The sequence below is a fragment of the Pseudophryne corroboree genome (genome assembly GCF_028390025.1).
Source record: "Pseudophryne corroboree isolate aPseCor3 chromosome 3 unlocalized genomic scaffold, aPseCor3.hap2 SUPER_3_unloc_71, whole genome shotgun sequence".
Taxonomy (NCBI): Eukaryota; Metazoa; Chordata; class Amphibia; order Anura; family Myobatrachidae; genus Pseudophryne; species Pseudophryne corroboree.
Genome location: NW_026967565.1, coordinates 375483 through 394720, shown reverse-complemented (window position 1 = coordinate 394720; position 19238 = coordinate 375483). Strand labels below are relative to the sequence as shown.

Here is a 19238-nt window from a genome sequence, read left to right as displayed (position 1 = left end):
TTGAGGTGTCAGTAGCCACTGGCACTACAATAGGTTGGTTGATATGAAAAGCCGACACAACCTTAGGGAGAAATTGCTGATGCGTTCTGAGCTCAGCTCTATCCTCATGGAAAATCAAGTAGGGGCTCTTGTGCGACAATGCCCCCCATTCTGACACACATCTGGCAGAAGCCAAGGCCAACAACGTGACCGCCTCCCAAGTAACAAACTTTACGTCCACCTCCTGTAAAGGTTCGAACCAATCCGATTGCAGGAACTGCAGCACCACATTAAGATCCCAAGGTGCCATAGGAGGCACAAAGGGTGGTTGGATGTGCAGAACTCCTTTGAAGAAAGTCTGAACCACAGGGATAGCAGCCAATTGTTTCTGGAAGAAAATAGGCCGAAATCTGGACCTTGATGGAGCCCAAGCTTAGGCCAACATCCACACCTGCTTGCAGAAAGAGGAGAAAATGTCCCAGTTGAAACTCCACCGTAGGAAACTTCTAGGATTCACACCAAGACACATACTTTTTCCAAATCCGATGGTAATGCTTAGACTTTACCCCTTCCTAGCTTGGATCAGAGTAGGAATAACCCTATGCAGAATGCCCTTCCGAACTAAGATCTGGAGTTTAACCTCCATGCCGTCGAACGTAGCCGTGGTAAGTCTTGATAGGTGAATGACCCCTGCAGTAGAATGTCCTCGCGAAGAGGAAGAGGCCTCGGATCCTCCAGCAGTAAAGCCAGAAGATGTGCGTACCAAGCCAGCCTTGGCAAGTCCGGAGCAGTGAGGATCGCCGGAACTCTTGATCTTTTTATTAGTTTGAGAATCCTTGGGATGAGTGGAAGTGGAGGGAACACATACATTGACTGGAACACCCACGGAGTCACCAGGGCGTCCACCGCCACTGCCTGTGGGTCTCGTGACCTGGAACAGTTCCTCCGAAGCTTCTTGTTGAGCTGAGAGGCCATCAGGTCTGAGGTACACATCGGCGTGTTACCTCTGCGAATACCTCTGGGTGGAAGCCATATTCTCCTGGATGGAGATCATGTCTGCTGAGGAAGTCCGCTTCCCGGTTGTCTACTCCCGGAATGAAGATTGCCGCCAGCGTGTGTCTTTCTACCTCTGACATTGCAGCCCTGCTCTTCGTTCCACCCTGTCAGTTTATGTAGGACACCACTGTTAGATTGTCCAACTGAACCTGAATGGCTCGGTCTTGCAGAAGATGAGCCGCTTGTAGAAGGTCATTGTATATGGCCCTTAGTTCCAGAATGTTTATTGGGTGGACAGATTCCCGGCTTGACCACTTTCCTTGGAAGTCTTTTGGGTGACTGCTCCCCAACCTTTGAGGCTTGTATCCGTGGTTTGAAGAATCCAATTCTGAATCCCGAACCTGCGGCCCTCGGGCAGGTGAGAAGTTTGCAGCCACCAGAGTAGTGAAATTCTAGCTTTCGGCAACAGGCGTATCCGCTGGTGCATGTGAAGATGCGATCCCGACCACATGTCCAAGAGATCCAGCTGGAAGTACCATGCATGGAATCTTCCATATTGTAGAGCCTCGTAGGAGGCTACCATCTTCCCCAGAAGGCGAATGCACCGACGATCCGATACCCGGGGAGGTTTCAAGACATCCCGTACCATTGATTGGATCACCAACGCTTTCTCCACTGGTAGAAACACCCTCGGCACTTCCGTGTCGAGTATCGTCCCCAGGAAGGTCAGTCTCCTTGTCGGCTCCAAATGTGACTTTGGAAGGTTCAGGATCCACCCATGATCTCAGAGTAGTTGAGTTGAGAGCGCAATACTCTGCAACAGCTTCTCCTTGGAAGATGCCTTTATCAGCAGATCATCCAGATATGGAATTATGTTCACTCCCTGTTTGCGTAGGAAGAGCATCATCTCTGCCATAACCTTGGTGAACACCCTCAGAGCTGTGGAGAGGCCAAATGGCAACGTCTGAAACTGATAGTGACAGTCCTGTAGTGCAAACCATAGATAGGCCTGGTGAGGCGGCCAGATCGGAATATGAAGGTACGCATCCTTGATATCTAGGGATTAAAGAAGAAAAAAACGAAAACTGCTTCTACAGCGCCTCAATTGCAGGAGGCTAATAATCAAATTGTCCTGATACGTGCGCGGCTGAAAAACACTATGTGGGTGTTTGGTTAGAGAATATAGAAACAGAAAAAAATCAGCTGTGCAAAGTATCAGGGAAAAAAACAGTACAATTTTAGGAGAGCCAATGTATGTATATAAATTGATTTATTAATGAAAAAGCATAAAATAGCAGTAAAATAGCATCTTTTACTGCTATTTTATGCTTTTTCATTAATAAATCAATTTATATACATACATCGGCTCTCCTAAAATTGTACTGTTTTTTTCCCTGATACTTTGCGCAGCTGATTTTTTCTGTTTTGATATCTAGGGATACTAGGAAATCCCCCTCCTCCAGACCTGAGATCACCGCTCTCAGAGACTCCATCTTGAATTGGAAAACCCTCAAGTAGGAGTTCAACGACTTCAGGTTCAATATAGGCCTTACCGAACCATCTGGTTTCAGTACCACAAACAGGTTTGAGTAATAACCCTTGGTTTTTGGGTGAGGTGGAACTGAAAATATGACATTTGTTCGTACCAATTTTTGAATGGCTTCCTGTAGGATAGCACTTTCTGTCAGCGTCGCTGGTAAGCCTGATTTGAAGAATCTGTGAGGTGGGAGTTCCTGAAACTCCAGTCTGTCCCCCTGGGTAACAATATCCGTCACCCAGGGGTCTAGGCATGATGACGCCCAGACGTGACTGAAATCTTTTAGTCTCGCTGCCACCTGTCTGATCTCCAGGCTGAGAGGTCCACCATCATGCTCAATATTTGAAGGAAGCAGAACCTAGTTTCTGTTCCTGGGAACCTGTTGGTGCAGGTTTTTTAGATCTTTCCCGACCTTCTCTAAAGAAGGTGGGAGGGTTTTGGGATTTTTTACATTTTGTGGCTTGAAAGGACTGCAGTGTAGGTGTAGGATAAGATTTCCTAGCTGAGGCTGCTGCGGAGGGAAGAAATGTCGACTTACCCGCGGTCGCCGTGGAAATCCACGCATCCAATGCGTTCCCAAATAGTGCCTGACCTGGTTCTCCATACTTTTCTTGGATTCTTCATCCACAGTCCATTGGCGTAGCCAGAGTCCTCTGCGTGCCGAGAGAGCCATGGAAGTGGCCCTTGCATTAAGCAGGCCAATGTCCTTCATTGCCTCCACCATCTAACCTGCAGAATCCTGTATGTGACATAAAAACAAGTCAATGTCACTCCTATCCATAGTATCTAAGTCCTCTAGTAAGGTACAAAACAATAGATATGGAAGTGCGCAGCCAATAGCAGCAGGTAAGAGGAAGGTCAATTCCTCAAATAAAAACTAAACAGTAAGAGAGAATATATACCAGCGCTGGCTGAACAAATTAATAAAAAGATGGTTTGCTTCATGTAAAATTAAAAACAATTTATTAACACATTTTATGTAAAACAGTTAAAAGAAACAAATTCCTATTACCACTAGGTGGCGATGTAAATTGAGAATGTCTTATCTGGATCAACTGATTAGATACATTTGTGACTCTCATGTATTGGCAATCAATGTCCATTCCTTAAGGCTAGGACAGCCTCCCAATATGCATTCACTGTATTAGGTAAATAGTTACCAGATCCACATGACAATGGGCATCAGCATTAGGATATGTCCATTTAAAGCTGTAGAAGTGGATCAATCCGGTTTGATGAAATGTCCAGTGATGGGAGAAAAAGTTCAATAAGTGCCGGAGGATGACAAAAATCTTGCAGGCCAATTCAGAGAGTGGAATCCAGATATGGAATGAGCTCAACGCATTTCACTGGTATAATCCAGCTTCCTCGGGAGCATAAATCCCATGGGTGTTGGGTACTCTATTTATACCCTTCTTAATGATTCAATAAGCACCACCCGTTGTACAGTGAGTCCTGGCAAAGAATGGGCCAACCTGAAGATTGTCACTGGCCAGCTCTTGCGCTGATGCACATAAAAGGGGAGGGAGACGTCACTGGGGATTCAATTTACATCGCCACCTAGTGGTAATAGGAATTTTTTTCTTTTAACTGTTTTACATAAAATGTGTTAATAAATTGTTTTTAATTTTACATGAAGGTGCCTGACCACTTTACTATGGCTTTAGTGATCCACGCACAAGCAATAGTGGGCCTTAAAGCCACGCCTGTAGAGTGTATAGTGATTTGAGCGTAGTCTCAATCTTGCGATCAGCCATCTCCTTTAAGGCGGTTGAACCAGGAACAGGTAAAACCATCTTTTTAGACAGCCTAGATACATAAGCATCTACTATAGGTGGGTTTTCCCACTTCTTCCTATTCTCTTCAGGGAAAGGGAAAGCAATGAGAATTCTTCTAGGGATCTGGAATTTTTTCTCTGGGTTTTCTCAGGATTTTTCAAACAAGGAGTTTAACTCCTTAGAAGCAGGGAAGGTAAGCGAGGACTTCTTATTTACTGTAAAATAAGATTCCTCTACTTGTGCCGGAACCTTCTCAGAAATATACAAAACATCCCTAATGACTTCAATCATTAGCTGCACCCCTTTAGCAAGGGATGCATCCCCCCCCTGAATATCCCCATCACCTTCCCCTGTATCAGAGTCGGTATCAGTGTCGGCTTGCATTATCTGGGCAAGTGTACTTTTTTGGGGTATGTAGGTGGGGTTTTAGATGAAGTAGTGGGAGCTGAATACTTCAAACCCACTACAGATTGTCTCAAAACCTGCGTCTCTTTCTCAGTATGTGACATCCTTGTTGAAATCTGGGATATCATTCCCCTTAAAGAATCCACCCATGGTGGTTTGGATTCAGAATGCCGAGACAGCACATTGCAGTCCTGAGTACATGGAATAGACTCCTCAGGAGAAGATACACACTCTGCAGCACAGGACACAGAGTCCTTAGACATGGTAATGTGGATATACTCACACACACACACACACACACACACAGGAAAATGTCAGACACGGTTCCCCCCAGAGTACCTTCAGAGAGTCACAGAGTATAAGGAGCAGCCACACAGCGCCCCTGTAGGTAGTTATTATGATAAAAGCCCGGCGCTGACTGACTAACCTTAATAGGGAGGGCAGCGCTCCCTGTCAGTGTCCTAGTTCCTATGATCTGCAGGGAGAAAATGGCGCTGGTGAGTCCTGGATCCGCTCTGAGAGGAAGCCCCTTGTAATGACGCCCGGCTTCCCGCAGTAATTGTTTATACTGGCCTGAGGATTTTAGTGATAACAGGAGGATTAGCCCCTGTTAGCTGTGTGACCAGTGTAGGGTTTATCCGCGCTGGCTCAGGACGCCCCTCAAAGCGCCTACACTGTGTGTTGCTGAACCTTCCTGGAGTGCAGCCTGTCAGAGCTGCGCTTCCACCCTTGTGCCGCCATACCCGCTGGCGACCCGCTAACCGGGATGCCAGCGCTGTACTCACCACTTTTCTTTCTTCTAGCTTTATTAGGTGGTGGCGCCCGTGCTACGGGAGCAAGCAGTCGCCTCGTAGGCTTGTGATCAGCAACCTCAGGAGCTCAGTGTCCTGTCAGCGGAGTAGAGAACCATTAACTCTTCAGGAAGTTGGTTCCTACCCCCCCCCCCTCTCCCTAAGTCCCATGAAGCAGGGAGGCTGTTGCCAGCAGCCTTCCTGTAACCTAACTAACTCTAGAAAATAAACAACTCCTAGGAGTTCCCCTAGCTGTGACCGGCTCCTCCCGGCACATTTTCTAAACTGAGTCTGATAGGAGGGGCATAGAGGGAGGGACCAGTCCACACTGTTAAACTCTTAAAGTGCCAGTGTCTCCCAAAGGACCCGTCTATACCCCATGGTACTAAATGGACCCCAGCATCCTCTAGGACGTAAGAGAAAGTAGATTATAACCTAGCAGATGATGATGATGATTACAGGGTATAATGTGGTGTATTGCATGTAAAATACCTTGTTCCACACACCTACTCTGCTGTAGCAATATACGTTATATAAGGGTGAGTAACACATGTACAGGCTTACCAGCGTATGAGCACACACATAAAGGAATGCTACCTTACCAATGCTTCCAGGAGTAACGTTAGGAGACATTTCTCTGATCCATCAGCTCATATGACTGATGTTATTGTTCATCTAGAATCTCCAATTCATACGATATGTTCCCCATCCATTGTTTTACATTGGTGCTGACATAGGACTTGGCGAGTGACTACATCTCCATTTATACTTCATGGTTAGTTACCAGTACAAGAGAGAGATATATCTAAGTCTTATTATAATATTACATTTGTTATTGTGAGTGTTCTCAGGAGGGTGGACACAATGATAATCTGAGACATAATATTATAAAGCCTTCATTAAAAGTTATGTTTTATTATACACACACATTTACAATTAAGTGTCCCAGAGAGTCGTCTTCTCCTATTGTTTACAAGATTAATATTGTTACAGAAAATGTCACATTTCCATAATGTATTTTATTTCCAGCAGATGGACACACAAGCAGAAATATCTCAGAAGGACATCTAATGTTATCCCCGGATTGTGACATAAAAGATAATGACAGCAGACAGGATTCTCCAGGAGATAATCCCATTACCCCAATTATACATCCAGCTCTATCAGCTGATCCCCCTGATCCTGGGAAATGTTCTCCTGATCACTCTGATATTGGTGCATCTGTTACAGCTCTGACAGTAGATACAGTGTTTCCCTGTTCTATAGATGCCAAATGTTTTACACAGAACACAAAGCCTATTAACCCACACACAGGTAAGGCAGGTGAAATGCCACTGATATGTTCTGAATGTGGGAAATGTTTTACACAGAAATCACAACTTGTTACACATCAGAGAAGTCACACAGGTGAGAAGCCATTTCCATGTTCTGAGTGTGGAAAATATTTTGCACACAAATCACATCTTGTTATACATAACAGAAGACACACAGGTGAGAAGCCATTTTCTTGCTCTGATTGTGGTAAATGTTTTACACAGAAATCACAACTTGTTAGACATCAGAGAAGTCACACAGGTGAGAAGGGATTTCCATGTTCTGAGTGTGGTAAATGTTTTGCACACAAATCAGATCTTGTTAGACATAACAGAAGTCACACAGGTGAGAAGCCATTTTCTTGCTCTGAGTGTGGAAAATATTTTGCACACAAATCACATCTTGTTATACATAACAGAAGACACACAGGTGAGAAGCCATTTTCTTGCTCTGAGTGTGGGAAATGTTTTGCACTGAAATCAGATCTTGTTAGACATCACAGAAGTCACACAGGTGAGAAGCCATTTCCATGTTCTGAGTGTGGGAAATGTTTTACACAGAAATCACAACTTGTTACACATCACAGAAGTCACACAGGTGAAAAGGCATTTCCATGTTCTGAGTGTGGGAAATGTTTTGCACACAAATCAGATCTTGTTATACATCACAGAAGTCACACAGGTGAGAAGCTGTTTTCTTGCTCTGAGTGTGGGAAATGTTGTGTAAGTAAATCACATCTTGTTATACATCAGAGAAGTCACACAGGTGAGAAGCTGTTTTCTTGCTCTGAGTGCAGGAAATGTTTTGCACATAAATCACATCTTGTTAGACATCAGCGAACTCACACAGGTGAGAAGCCATTTCTATATTCTGAGAAATAAATCAGCTCTTGTTACACACAATAGACATCACTCAGGTGAGGAACCATTTTAATCTTCTGGAGTATAGTTATCATTGCCATGCATTGTTCTTCAAGGTTCTTATCCTATCTCCTATGCTTTTTGCAATGTACATGTTACCACTGAGTGAAATAATCAGATGTCATGTCCTCATCTACCACTGCTATGCAGATGACTTGTCTTTTGCTCCGGGTACTGAGAACCAAGTACCAATCCTAAATGGTTGTCTAGCTGAGCTATAGGTATGGGTGATGCCAGTTGGCTGTGACAGTCCTGGCGAAATAGGTCCTTAAGATAGAAGCTAGAGTTACAAAATGCTGATCCTGTATGGAATCTTGGTGTCCTGAAAGGTGGAGTGACACTTATAGGCCCTACACACTTGGCGATTTTCTGAAAGATATGAACGATCTCGTTCATAAATGAACGAGATCTCGTTCATATCTTTCAGTGTGGAGACTTAAGTGATGAACGATGCGCGTCCCCGCGCTCGTTCATCGCTGGTCTCCCGTCGGCTGTGCATGCAGGCCAATATGGACGATCTCGTCCATATTTGCCTGCACTTCAATGCAGCCGGGTGACGGGGGGAGTGAAGAAACTTCACTCCCCCCGTCACTGCCCCCCCGCCGCCGGGTTGCCCGTCGGCCGCATCGGCCGTCGGGCAACTCGGCGGCAGATCGCCAAGTGAGTAGGGCCTATTAGACATCAGGTATCTGCCACAATCAGATCCTCATCTGAGGAACATAGCCAGACTCCATCACTTATTTCCCTCAGAAGATCTACCTACAGTCATACATGTACTTGTATCATCATGCATAGACTACTGCAATGTCCTCTACCTGGGTCTCCCAGCAAAAGAATTGCACTGGTTGTAGCTTGTGCAGAATGCAGCAGCCAGGCTGTTACCTAACCAGCCCGTTCCTGCCACATAACACCCATTCTCTGCTCCCTCCACCGGCTGCCTGTAAGATGGTGACTGTATTACATAATCTTACTGACTCTCCCAGTCCTACATGACCAGGGTCCATGGTACCAGAAGCAGCTTCTGCCTCCTTACTGCCCTGCTTTCTTCCATCTGCATAGGGGTTAATCAGAGATGAACACAGATGTGACATCACGCAGCCCCCCGGAAAATGGTCCCGGCCCACCCGCATTTACCCCTCAGGGATGCGACCACAATGTGTGTCTGCGCGGCCGCTACGCACGTGTATATTGCCACCACCAGCAAACTGCTGCGGGCCGCTATTGCGGCTGGATCTGAATGACCCCCATAGGGTTTTGGCTCTCCTGATCTGTTTTACTTACCTGCAATACTATAATGTAACTTGAATTGTTTCTGTGCTTTAAGGATATTTTATCCATGTTGTGCAGAGTAAAGTATTTTTTAAGTTTAAAATATAGAGAAAAATCTGTGTATTAAAGATATGAAATAAAGTTGTTTAAAAACAAAAGATTTCCGTTGAGTCTTTTTATGTGTCTGTGTATTATCTTATTTCCAGATAATTGTCGCTATGGTGACAGAAACAATTTCCTGTTAATGTGTCACTTGTATTGTTACTTTTGTGTCCAGCGGGTGGGCTCGGAAATGTTATCCTTTTCCTCGCAGCCCCAGTTGCTGGAGAAAATGAAGGAGGAGCTGTTGACGGGTCACGTTCCGCTTGAGCTGACAATTTTCTCACCAGCAGGTCTTTCCACCTCTGCAGACTTGTGTCCGGAAAGAGAGATATAACGTAGGCTTTACACCTAGGATCGAGCACGGTGGGAAAAGGTAGTGCTCTGATTTCAACAGATTGACCACCCTTGAATCCTGGCAAAGCGAATGAAGGGCTCCATCATATATGAACCAACCGATAGAGGGAATAATCCGAAAGTGTTAATACCAAAGATTAGCTAATCTGGTTGGAGGCGCGCCATTAAGCAAATTGCAATGAGTGGCTAGTGGGTTTAGAAAAAAATGCTTGTGGGCTTATATCTAAAGAAGCCTTAATGTGTGGCACACTCTTTTTCTTTATGTTTCATGAATAAATTAAAACATAACTTTTATTTTTTTATTTAAGATCGATTTTTCAATAGGCATGACATAAGGCAATTGATTGTCAGCCTGGAAAGACAAAAAATGAATGAAAGATATAAAATAATTTATATACCAGCACTACCTATGTATGGGTATATGGGTAGTGCAATAATTGATATAAGCAAGTGAAATATAAAAGGAATTTAAACACAGGTTTTGTTTATAAAATTTATGAGATCCTTTCACAACGGGATTGTGATCTCAGAGAAAAACTTACAGCTGCGCCCTGCAGAGCATTACTACTGCATACAACCTCAGTGCTCCCTGCAGAGCGTTACTACTACATACAACCTAAGTGCTCCCTGCAGAGCGTAACTACTGCATACAACCTAAGTGCTCCCTGCAGAGCGTCACTACTGCATACAGCCTAAGTGCTCCCTGCAGAGCATTACTACTGCATACAATCTAAGTGCTCCCTGCAGAGCGTTACTACTGCATACAACCTAAGTGGCCTTTTCTGGTAACCACTATGTCTTACAATGACCACTTTGTTACTACCCGTAGCATATCACACGTTAAGACAGTGTTACTACCTATAATGTGTAACAGTGGGATCGTTCTCAAAGGCACAAAGAAACATATATGTTAAATGTTTCACTTGCTTATATCAATTATTGCTCTACCCGTATACCCATACATAGGTAGTGCTGGTATATAAATTATTTTATATATTCCCTTAAGTTTTTGTCTTTCCTGGCTGACAATCAATTGCCTTATGTCATGCCTATTGAAAAATCTATCTTAAATAAAAATAATAAAAGTTATGTTTTCATTTATTCATGGAACATAAACAAAAAAGAGTGCGCCACACATTAAGGCTTCTTTAGATATAAACCCTCCATCTACAAGTCCCACATACTTTGCGGAATCGCTCTGTCTTAGCTCCTCATTCAATTTCTTAAACTGCTTCTGCAAAATCCTGATGAGGGGAATGACCTGACTCAGGCTGGCAGTGTCTGAACTGACTTCACGTGTGGCATGTTTGAAGGGTTGGAGAACCTTGCACAAGACGGAAATCATTCTCCATTGCGCTTGAGTCGGGTGTATTCCCCCTCCTTTGCCTATATCGTAGCCAGATGTATAGGCTTGAATGGCCTTTTGCTGCTCTTCCATCCTCTGAAGCATATAGAGTGTTGAATTCCACCTCATTACTACCTCTTGCTTCAGGTGATGGCAGGTCAGGTTCAGGAGTGTTTGCTGGCGCTCCAGTCTTCGGCACATTGTGGCTATATGCCAAAAGTGGCCCATAAATTTTTTGGCCCACCGACAGCATCGCCTACACGCCCCTGTCATTTTTCAAAATAATTCTGTACCACCAAATGAATTGTATGTGCAAAACATGGGACGTGCTGGAATTTGCCCAGATGTAATGCACGCACAATATTGGTGGCATTGTCCGATATCACAAATACCTAGGAGAGTCTAAGTGGGGTAAGCCATTGTGCGATGATGTCCCTCGGTTTCCGTAAGAGGTTGTCAGCGGTGTGCCTCTAATGGAAACCGGTGATACACAGCGTAACCTGCCTAGGAACAAGTTGGCATTTGTGAGATGCTTCTACTGGTGCCTCCGCTGCTGTAGTTGCTGCGGGAGACAATTCATCTACTCAGTGGGCTGTCACAGTCATGTAGTCCTTATTCTGCCCTGCTCCACTTGTCCACATGTCCATGGTTAAGTGGACACTGGATACATCCGTATTTTTCAGGACACTGAGGACACTTTTCTTAATGTCCCTGTACAGTCCGGGAATCGCTTTCCTAGTGAAGTGGAATCTAGACAGGATTTGGTATCGGGGACACAGAACTGTCTAAAACCCACTGCACTAATGGTGGATACCGGACGCACGTCTACCACCAGCATAGTTGTTATGGCCTCAGTTATCTGCTTTGCAACAGGGTGACTGCGGTCATATTTCATCTTCCTCACAAATGACTGCTGGACAGTCAATTGCTTAGTTGAAGTAGTACAAGTGGTCTTCTGACTTCCCCTCTGGGATGATGATCAACTTCCAGCAGTAACAATAGCAGCGGCGGCAGCAGGAGTAGGCGTACCACTGAAGGATCCTCCAGAGGAATCCCAGTCAGGAGATGACTCGTCAGTTATGCCAGTGACATGGCCTGCAGGACTACTGACATTCCTGACTGAGGAAATTGACGTTGAGGGAGTTGGTGGTGTGGATTGCAGGAGCTTGGGTACAACAGGAAGAAGGGATTTAGGTGTCAGTGGACTGCTTACGCTCTTACCTAAAGTTTCTGAACTTGACAATGACTTCTGATGAATGCGCTGGAGGTGACGTATAAGGGAGGATGTTCCTAGGTGGTTAACATCCTTACCCCTACTTATTACGGATTGACAAAGGCAACACATGGCTTGACACCTGTTGTCTGGCTTTGTGGAGAAATAATTCCACACCAAAGAGGTGGCTTTTTTGTATTTTGGCCAGGCATGACAATGGGCTTTCTCATCCCACGGACAACAACTGTCTCCACTGGTGCCTTATTCAAACAAATCACATCACCATCAGAATCCTCATCATAAACTTCCTCCTCAGTGCTAGCTACACCAATATCCTGCTCATCCTAGTGTATGTTTACAGTGACATCCTCAATCTCAATATGAGCAATTGGACTGGCGGTGCTCCTACCAGCGCTTGCACGGGGCGTGCAAATGTTGGTAGGAGCCTCTTTCCATACAGTCTTGGGAAGGTCAGGCCTAGACATGGCAACCGCGGACAAACTTGGACTCTCATTGGGGATTTGTGATATCTCTGAACGCACAGTTGTATTTTCCTGTGCTTTAACAAGCTTAATTTTTTTTAAATTTTTCGAGAGGGAGGAGGGCTTCCATCATGAGAAGCTGAGCCACCAGTCATAAACATAGGCTAAGGCTTTAGCCTTCCCTTGCCACTTCGTGTCGTGAATGGCATATTGCCAATTTTACGTTTTTCATCAAATAATTTATTTATTTTCTTGATTATATATTTTTGTTTCTTGGATTTTACACGCCCTCTATGACATTGGGCATCGGCCTTAGCAGACGACGTTGATGGAACTGCATCGTCAATGTCATGACTGGTGGCGGCAGCTGCTTCAGCACTAGTACTAGGAACTGGTTCCTGATCTTCCACTATTTTTTCCTCCAAATTGTTCTCCATTTCACAGGACAGCACCCCTTTATTATTACATCACACAGAACAGTTCCCCTTTATTTTCACAGCACCCCTGTATTCTTGCTGCATACAGGACCAGTGTACTTTTTTTTAACAACAGCAGCACCCCTGAATTTTTACAACATACAAGACTGTGCCAGCACCCCTGGATTTTCACAGCATACAGGACCAGTGTGCTTTTATTTTAACAACTGCACTCCTGAATCTTTACAGCATACCGGGCCAGTGTAATATTATTTTAACAGCAGCACCCCAGTACTTTTGCAGCATACAGGGACAGTGTGCTTTTATTTTAACAACTGCACCCCTGAATTTTCACATCATACAGGACCAGTGTACTTTTTAATAACAGCACCCCTGAATTTTCACAGCATAAAGGGCCAGTGTAATATTATTTTAACAGAAGCACCCCTTTATTTTTACAGCATACAAAACTGGGCCAGAACCCCTGTGTTTTCACAGCATACAGGCCCAGTGTGCTTTTATTTTAACAACTGCACCCCTAAATTTTTACATCATACAGGGCCAGTGTAATATTATTTTAATAGCAGCACCCCTGTATTTTTACAGCATACAGGGCCAGTGTAATATTATTTTAATAGCAGCACCCCAGTACTTTTGCAGCATACAAGACTGGACCAGAACCCCTGTATTTGCACAGCATACCGGTCCAGTGTGCTTTTATTTTAACAACTGCACCCCTACATTTTTAAAGCATACAGGACCAGTGTGCTTTTAACTTAACAACTGCACCCTTTAATTTTTACAGCATACAGGGCCATTGTACTTTTATTTTAACAACTGCACCCCTGAATATTTACAGCATAAATGGCCAGTGTAATATTATTTTAACAGCAGCACTCCTGTATCTCTACAGCATACAGGACCAGTGTACTTTTATTTTAACAACTGCACCCCTGATTTTTTACAGCATACAAGACAGGGCCAGCCAGGGGTTAAAGTGAGCCGGAACGGGGCGGAACTGCGTTCTGTCAGTTCCACTTGGAGACGGAATGCAGTTCTGCCTCCTCCAGCTCACCTAACCCGATGCACTGCACGGAGATGCCGGGCACCTGCTGAGATTGTGTTACCAGTGGGCGCCCCGCTCCCTCCTCACAGCATCAGCTAGAGGCAGGAGCTCACTACTGAGCTCCAGCTTCCGGCTCTGTCAGTGTGCACAATGGGAAAGACGTCATGATGTCTTTCCCATAGTGCTGAGGAGTGGACGCCAGAAGGATCAAATCGGTCAGCCGGGGGGTGGGTTTGGTAAGTATGGTGTTTTTTTTTCTCCATATGTGTGTTTATTAACGGCGCATCTACTGGGGGCATTACTACTGGGGGCTTAACTACAAGGGGGCAATACAACTGGGGGCAAATGACAGGGGGGGCATTATTACTGGGGGCAAACTAAAGGGGGCTAAACTACTAGGGGCATAACTACAGGGGCTAAACTACTGGTGGCTTTACTACTTGAGGGCTAAACTACAATGGGGCATTACTACTGGGGCTAAACTACAGGGGGGCATTACTGCTGGGGGCATAACTACAGGGGTATTACTACTGGAGGCTAAACTACAAGGGAGCATTACTACTGGGGCATAACTAAAGGGACATTACTACTGGGGCAAACTAAAAGGGGGCTAAACTACTGGAGTCATTACTACAAGAAGGCATTACTACTGGGGGCTAAACTACAAGGGGGCAAACTACTAGGGGGCATTACTACTGGGCATAACTACAGGGACAAACTACAAGGGGGCTAAATACTGGGTGCATAACTACAGGGGGCATTACTACTGGGGGTTAAACTACAAGAGGGCAAGCTACTGGGGTCAAACTACAGGGGGCTAAACTACTGCGGATATTACTACTTTGGGGCTAAACTACAAGGGGACATTACTACAGGGGGCATTACTACAAGGGGACATTACTACAGGGAGAATTACTACAAGGGGGCATTACTACAGGGAGCATTACTACAAGGGGGCATTACTACAGGGGAGCATTTAATAATGGGCATCACTCCACAGGACATAAGAGGCACTACAACTGCAAGCATAGCACAAGTGGCACCACTCTAATGGGCTCTCTATAAGGGGCACTACCAGTACAGTGGACATTGCATAAGGAGCACTACTGCTGTGGGAATTGTATAAGCGGTGTTACTGCTGTGGGCATTATGTGTATTACGGGGTGCTATTACTGTGGGCATTATTACTATTGTGTGGCCACACCCTTTTCTTTTTGAGACCATGCCCCTTTTTTGGGGTGCGCGCCTACGTTGCATGAAAGAAGCAAATTATACTTACTGATAATTTCATTTCTTCGAGATACTTCATGGCAGCCATAACTACTGGGAATGTATCCCATTCCTAACCTTTAGACAGGGAGTTGTTTTTTTTTTTACACTAAGGACCACCCACTATGGGTACATAGCAGCACTCCACCCCCTTCTCCTTAGTCTTTTGAGTGTCTCCTATGACAATTGCCTCTAAGAAAACCAACTCAGGGAGGGTATATTGTAGGCTGCCATGAAGTATCTCGAAGAAATGAAATTATCGGTAAGTATAATTTGCTTCTTTCTTCTACGCTACTTCATGGCAGCCATAACTACTGGGATATACCAACGCTTATCATAGGGAGGGCAACATAAACACACAAGAAGCATTGTTCTGATGCTAAATAATACTTATTTATTTTAATGCTCCCTGAAGGACCTGCTTCCCAAAGTGGGTGTCAACAATATTTAAAGCATAATGATTAGAAAACGTGTGTATTGAAGACCACGTAGCTGCTGCACAAATGTCTTTCGCCGACACTTGACTCCACCTAGCCCAAGAAGTTTCCACGGCCCTAGTAGAGTGTGCCTTCAAACCTTCTGGAACTCTACGTCCACTTCTCTCGTAAACAAACGTCAAAAGTTCCGTTATCCATCTGGAAATGGTCTGTTTCGTAGGATTTTCACCTTTCTTTACACCCGAGTGCAGCACAAACAGAAACAGTTTTGCGAAAACTGCTTAACTCTTTCCACATAGATTGAAACTGCTCTAATTAGGTCTAAGTTATGCATTGCTTTCTCCTCCTCATTCTGCGGATCTGGATAAAAGGATGGTAATACAATGTCCTGACTGAGGTGAAACTCCGACACAACCTTCGGCAGGAAATCTGGATTAGTTCTAAGAACAATTTTATCCGGAAAAAAGTTGAGGTAAGGCTCCTCCGACCACAGAGCCTGTAATTCACTAACTCTTCTGGCAGTTGTGATAGCTACCAGAAACACTACTTTCCAAGTTAGGAACTTTAGCAAAATATCCTGCAGAGGCTCAAATGGAGGCAGCATCACAGCATTGAGAACTAAGTTTAAGTCCCAAGGAGCCAGAGTTGACCTAACTCGAGGTCTTATTCTTTTAATTGCCTGACAGAACTTTTTAACCAAGTCCTCCTCAGCCAACCTCCGTTCTAATAGAATACTCAGGGCTGATACCTGAACTTTGATAGTGGACACTGCCAATCCTTTCTCAAAGCCCTCACACAGGAAAGGTAAAACTTGAGATGTTTCTGCTTCCAATGGATTAAATCTTGATCCAGACCATGAGATGAACTTCCTCCAGACCCTATAGTAAACACTAGAGGACACCCTTTTCCTTGACTGAATAAGCAAATTAAGGACCTGCTCGGATAGGCCTCTATTTTTTAACAACTGCCGTTCAATTTCCATGCCGACAAATTAAGCTGTTGCAGATTCGGATGTAACAACGGTCCCTGACGCAGCAAGTCCTCCTTCAACGGCAACCACCAAGGACCCTGCACCGCCATCCTGAGCACTGAAGGAAACCAAACCCTCTTCGGCCAGTAAGGAAGAATTATTATTACCTGAGTCTTCTCTTCCCTGATCTTCCTGAGAGTCCTTGGAATCATGGGGAATGGAGGAAACACATACGCTAGTTTGAATGTCCAAGGAAGGGAGAAAGCATCCACTCCCCCCGTTCCTGGGAGATGATATCAGGAGAAAAAGAGTGGTATTTTTGCATTGACCTGTGTGGTCATCAAATCTACCTGAGGCCTTCCAAACTTCTGCACGATCTGCTGAAAAACTACATCGTTCAGCTCCCACTCTCCTGCTAATACTTCCTGTTTGCTGAGGAAGTCTGCCACCATGTTGTTCACCCCTGGAACATGTAGGGCTGCCAGAGTTCTGAGATGGCATTCCGCCCACCTCAATATCTTCGACACTTCCTCCATCAGCACTCGACTCCTGGTGCCCCCTTGGCGATTGTGATACGCCACCACAGACACGTTGTCCGAGAAAACTTTGAAATGCCTTCCCTGAAGCTGTTTCTGAAAATGCTGTATGGCATTCCACACTGCTCTCATCTCTCTGTGATTCGAAGATAAACCTGCTTCCTCCTTGCTCCATGTACCCTGACAGCTTCTGTGCGACATATGTGCACCCCAACCTGTTGCATTCGCATCTGTTGTCAGAACCAGGGAATGATGGTCCGATAAAGATGTCTTCCTGCTGACCAGCCGTTCGTCCATCCACCAGGTTAAAGATTCTTTTGCCTTCCAACTTAGCCTCATACGGTAATTTAGAGAATACCCTTTTTGGATGTAGTTCAGGATGTCCGATTGAAGATCTCTCATCCTCCACCTCGCCCAAGGATGACATCATCCCCAAAAGACGCATTCCCTGACGAATCTTCACACTGTCGCACCCCTTTATGAGGGTAGCTAGACTTTGAAGTTTCAGACACCTCTCTTCTGAAAGGCTTATCGTGTAGTCGAGGGTATCTACTTGCACCCCTAGCAATTGTATTATTTGTTTTGGTGACAATCTGCTTTTTTCCCAGTTTATGAGCCAGCCGTGTTCCTGCAGAATCTGTAGCGTCACACCTAACGCTATCTCCACTTTCTCTATTGACTCTCCACACACCAGCAGGTCATCCAAGTATGACCATACTGCTACTTTTTGACTTCTTATCACAGCTATGAGTGACGTCAGAACTTTGGTGAACACCCTTGGAGATGTCTTCAGACCGAACGGCAGGCAAGTGAACTGAAAGTGTTTGCCGAGGAAACAAAACCTTAGGTATTTTCTGTGCCACTTGCAAATAGGAACATACCATCTTTCAAGACTGCACCGTCTTCTAGCAAAATGGTGGTTTTTGATACCATCTCTGCGACCGCTGCATCAACTTTGGGGATTGCACACCAATTAGTAAATTGTTCATCCTCTACTGGGAACATACGATCAAGTCTCTTAGTATTACCCAGCCTTTTATCAATGTTTTTCCACTCCTTACTCTCAACATCTTTCAATGCCTTATGGACTGGAAAACTCCTGTTCTTTTTAGCTTTATCACCAAACAGAATATCCTCAACAGTATGTCTGTCTTCAGGCTCTTTATAATTCATAGTCCTAAAGATATCCTTCAGAAGACTATCCACCAGCTCCAGGTTAAACTTTCTATCCTCCTCTTGCATGTCAACCGACTCTGCACTAGAGACAACCTGATAATCCTGAGAGCCCAACTCATCCACAGCATCAACTCTATCCAGAGATCTGGCTCTTTTATTCCCCCGGAACTCCGAGAGCTGTTCTTTAGTAACAAAAGACTCCTTCATCCATCTCATCAAATCTCGTATCTGTTTGGACTGCACAGACTCCTGAGAATCACTCTGCATGCACTCGTCACAGAACTTAACACTTTCAGCAGCTGCAAAGATTTTATCACAAGCTGCACACTGCATGTCCTTATGCTTCTTCTTACACAATCTCTTCTTAGGTGGAGACACACTATAAATAGCAAAATAAAACCACCTTAAAACCTAATCTGACACTCAGCAACAGAGTAAAAACCATGCCCTCTATGAGGACTTACCTCTTTAGGGCACCGACCGGCTTTTGGGGAGAAGGCTCTCTTTCCATCCTGCTGGTAAGCTCAGAGACCAGCCCAGCAACCAAATAGGAGCTTTCCTACTCCTGTGTGCAGCGCCTTTAACCTAAAACATCTGTGCCTTATAAAGGCTGCGGCGTTACTGCAGACCGTCCCCCACACCATCACGGACGGCTGCTACAGCGCTTCCGCCCACCAGCCTCCGCCGCCGCCTCCCCCTAGCACTTTCGCCCACCGCCGCCTATTCCCTTCCTCGCGGGGACCTTCCGGCGGAAGCCGCGAACATCCCCTTCAGTAAGAGGACTGCCGCGCACACACCCTTCCGTGCGCGGACCCTGCCGGAAGTCGCGCACATTAGCTTCCGCGAACGGACTCTCCGGCCAGCACACACACGTTCCCTTCAC

The 19238-nt window shown here is 45.1% G+C and overlaps 1 protein-coding gene across 1 annotated transcript in view; it reads left to right on the top strand.

Moving 5' to 3' along the window:
• The window catches only part of LOC134984671 (zinc finger protein OZF-like), a 52853-nt gene extending 44578 nt beyond the window's left edge, over positions 1–8275 (top strand). The window contains exon 3 of the mRNA XM_063950199.1: positions 6519–8275. Coding sequence (XP_063806269.1) covers positions 6519–7681 — 1163 coding nt within the window. The 3' untranslated portion in view covers positions 7682–8275. The remainder of the gene's footprint in view (positions 1–6518) is intronic.
• Positions 8276–19238: the final 10963 nt, after the last annotated feature.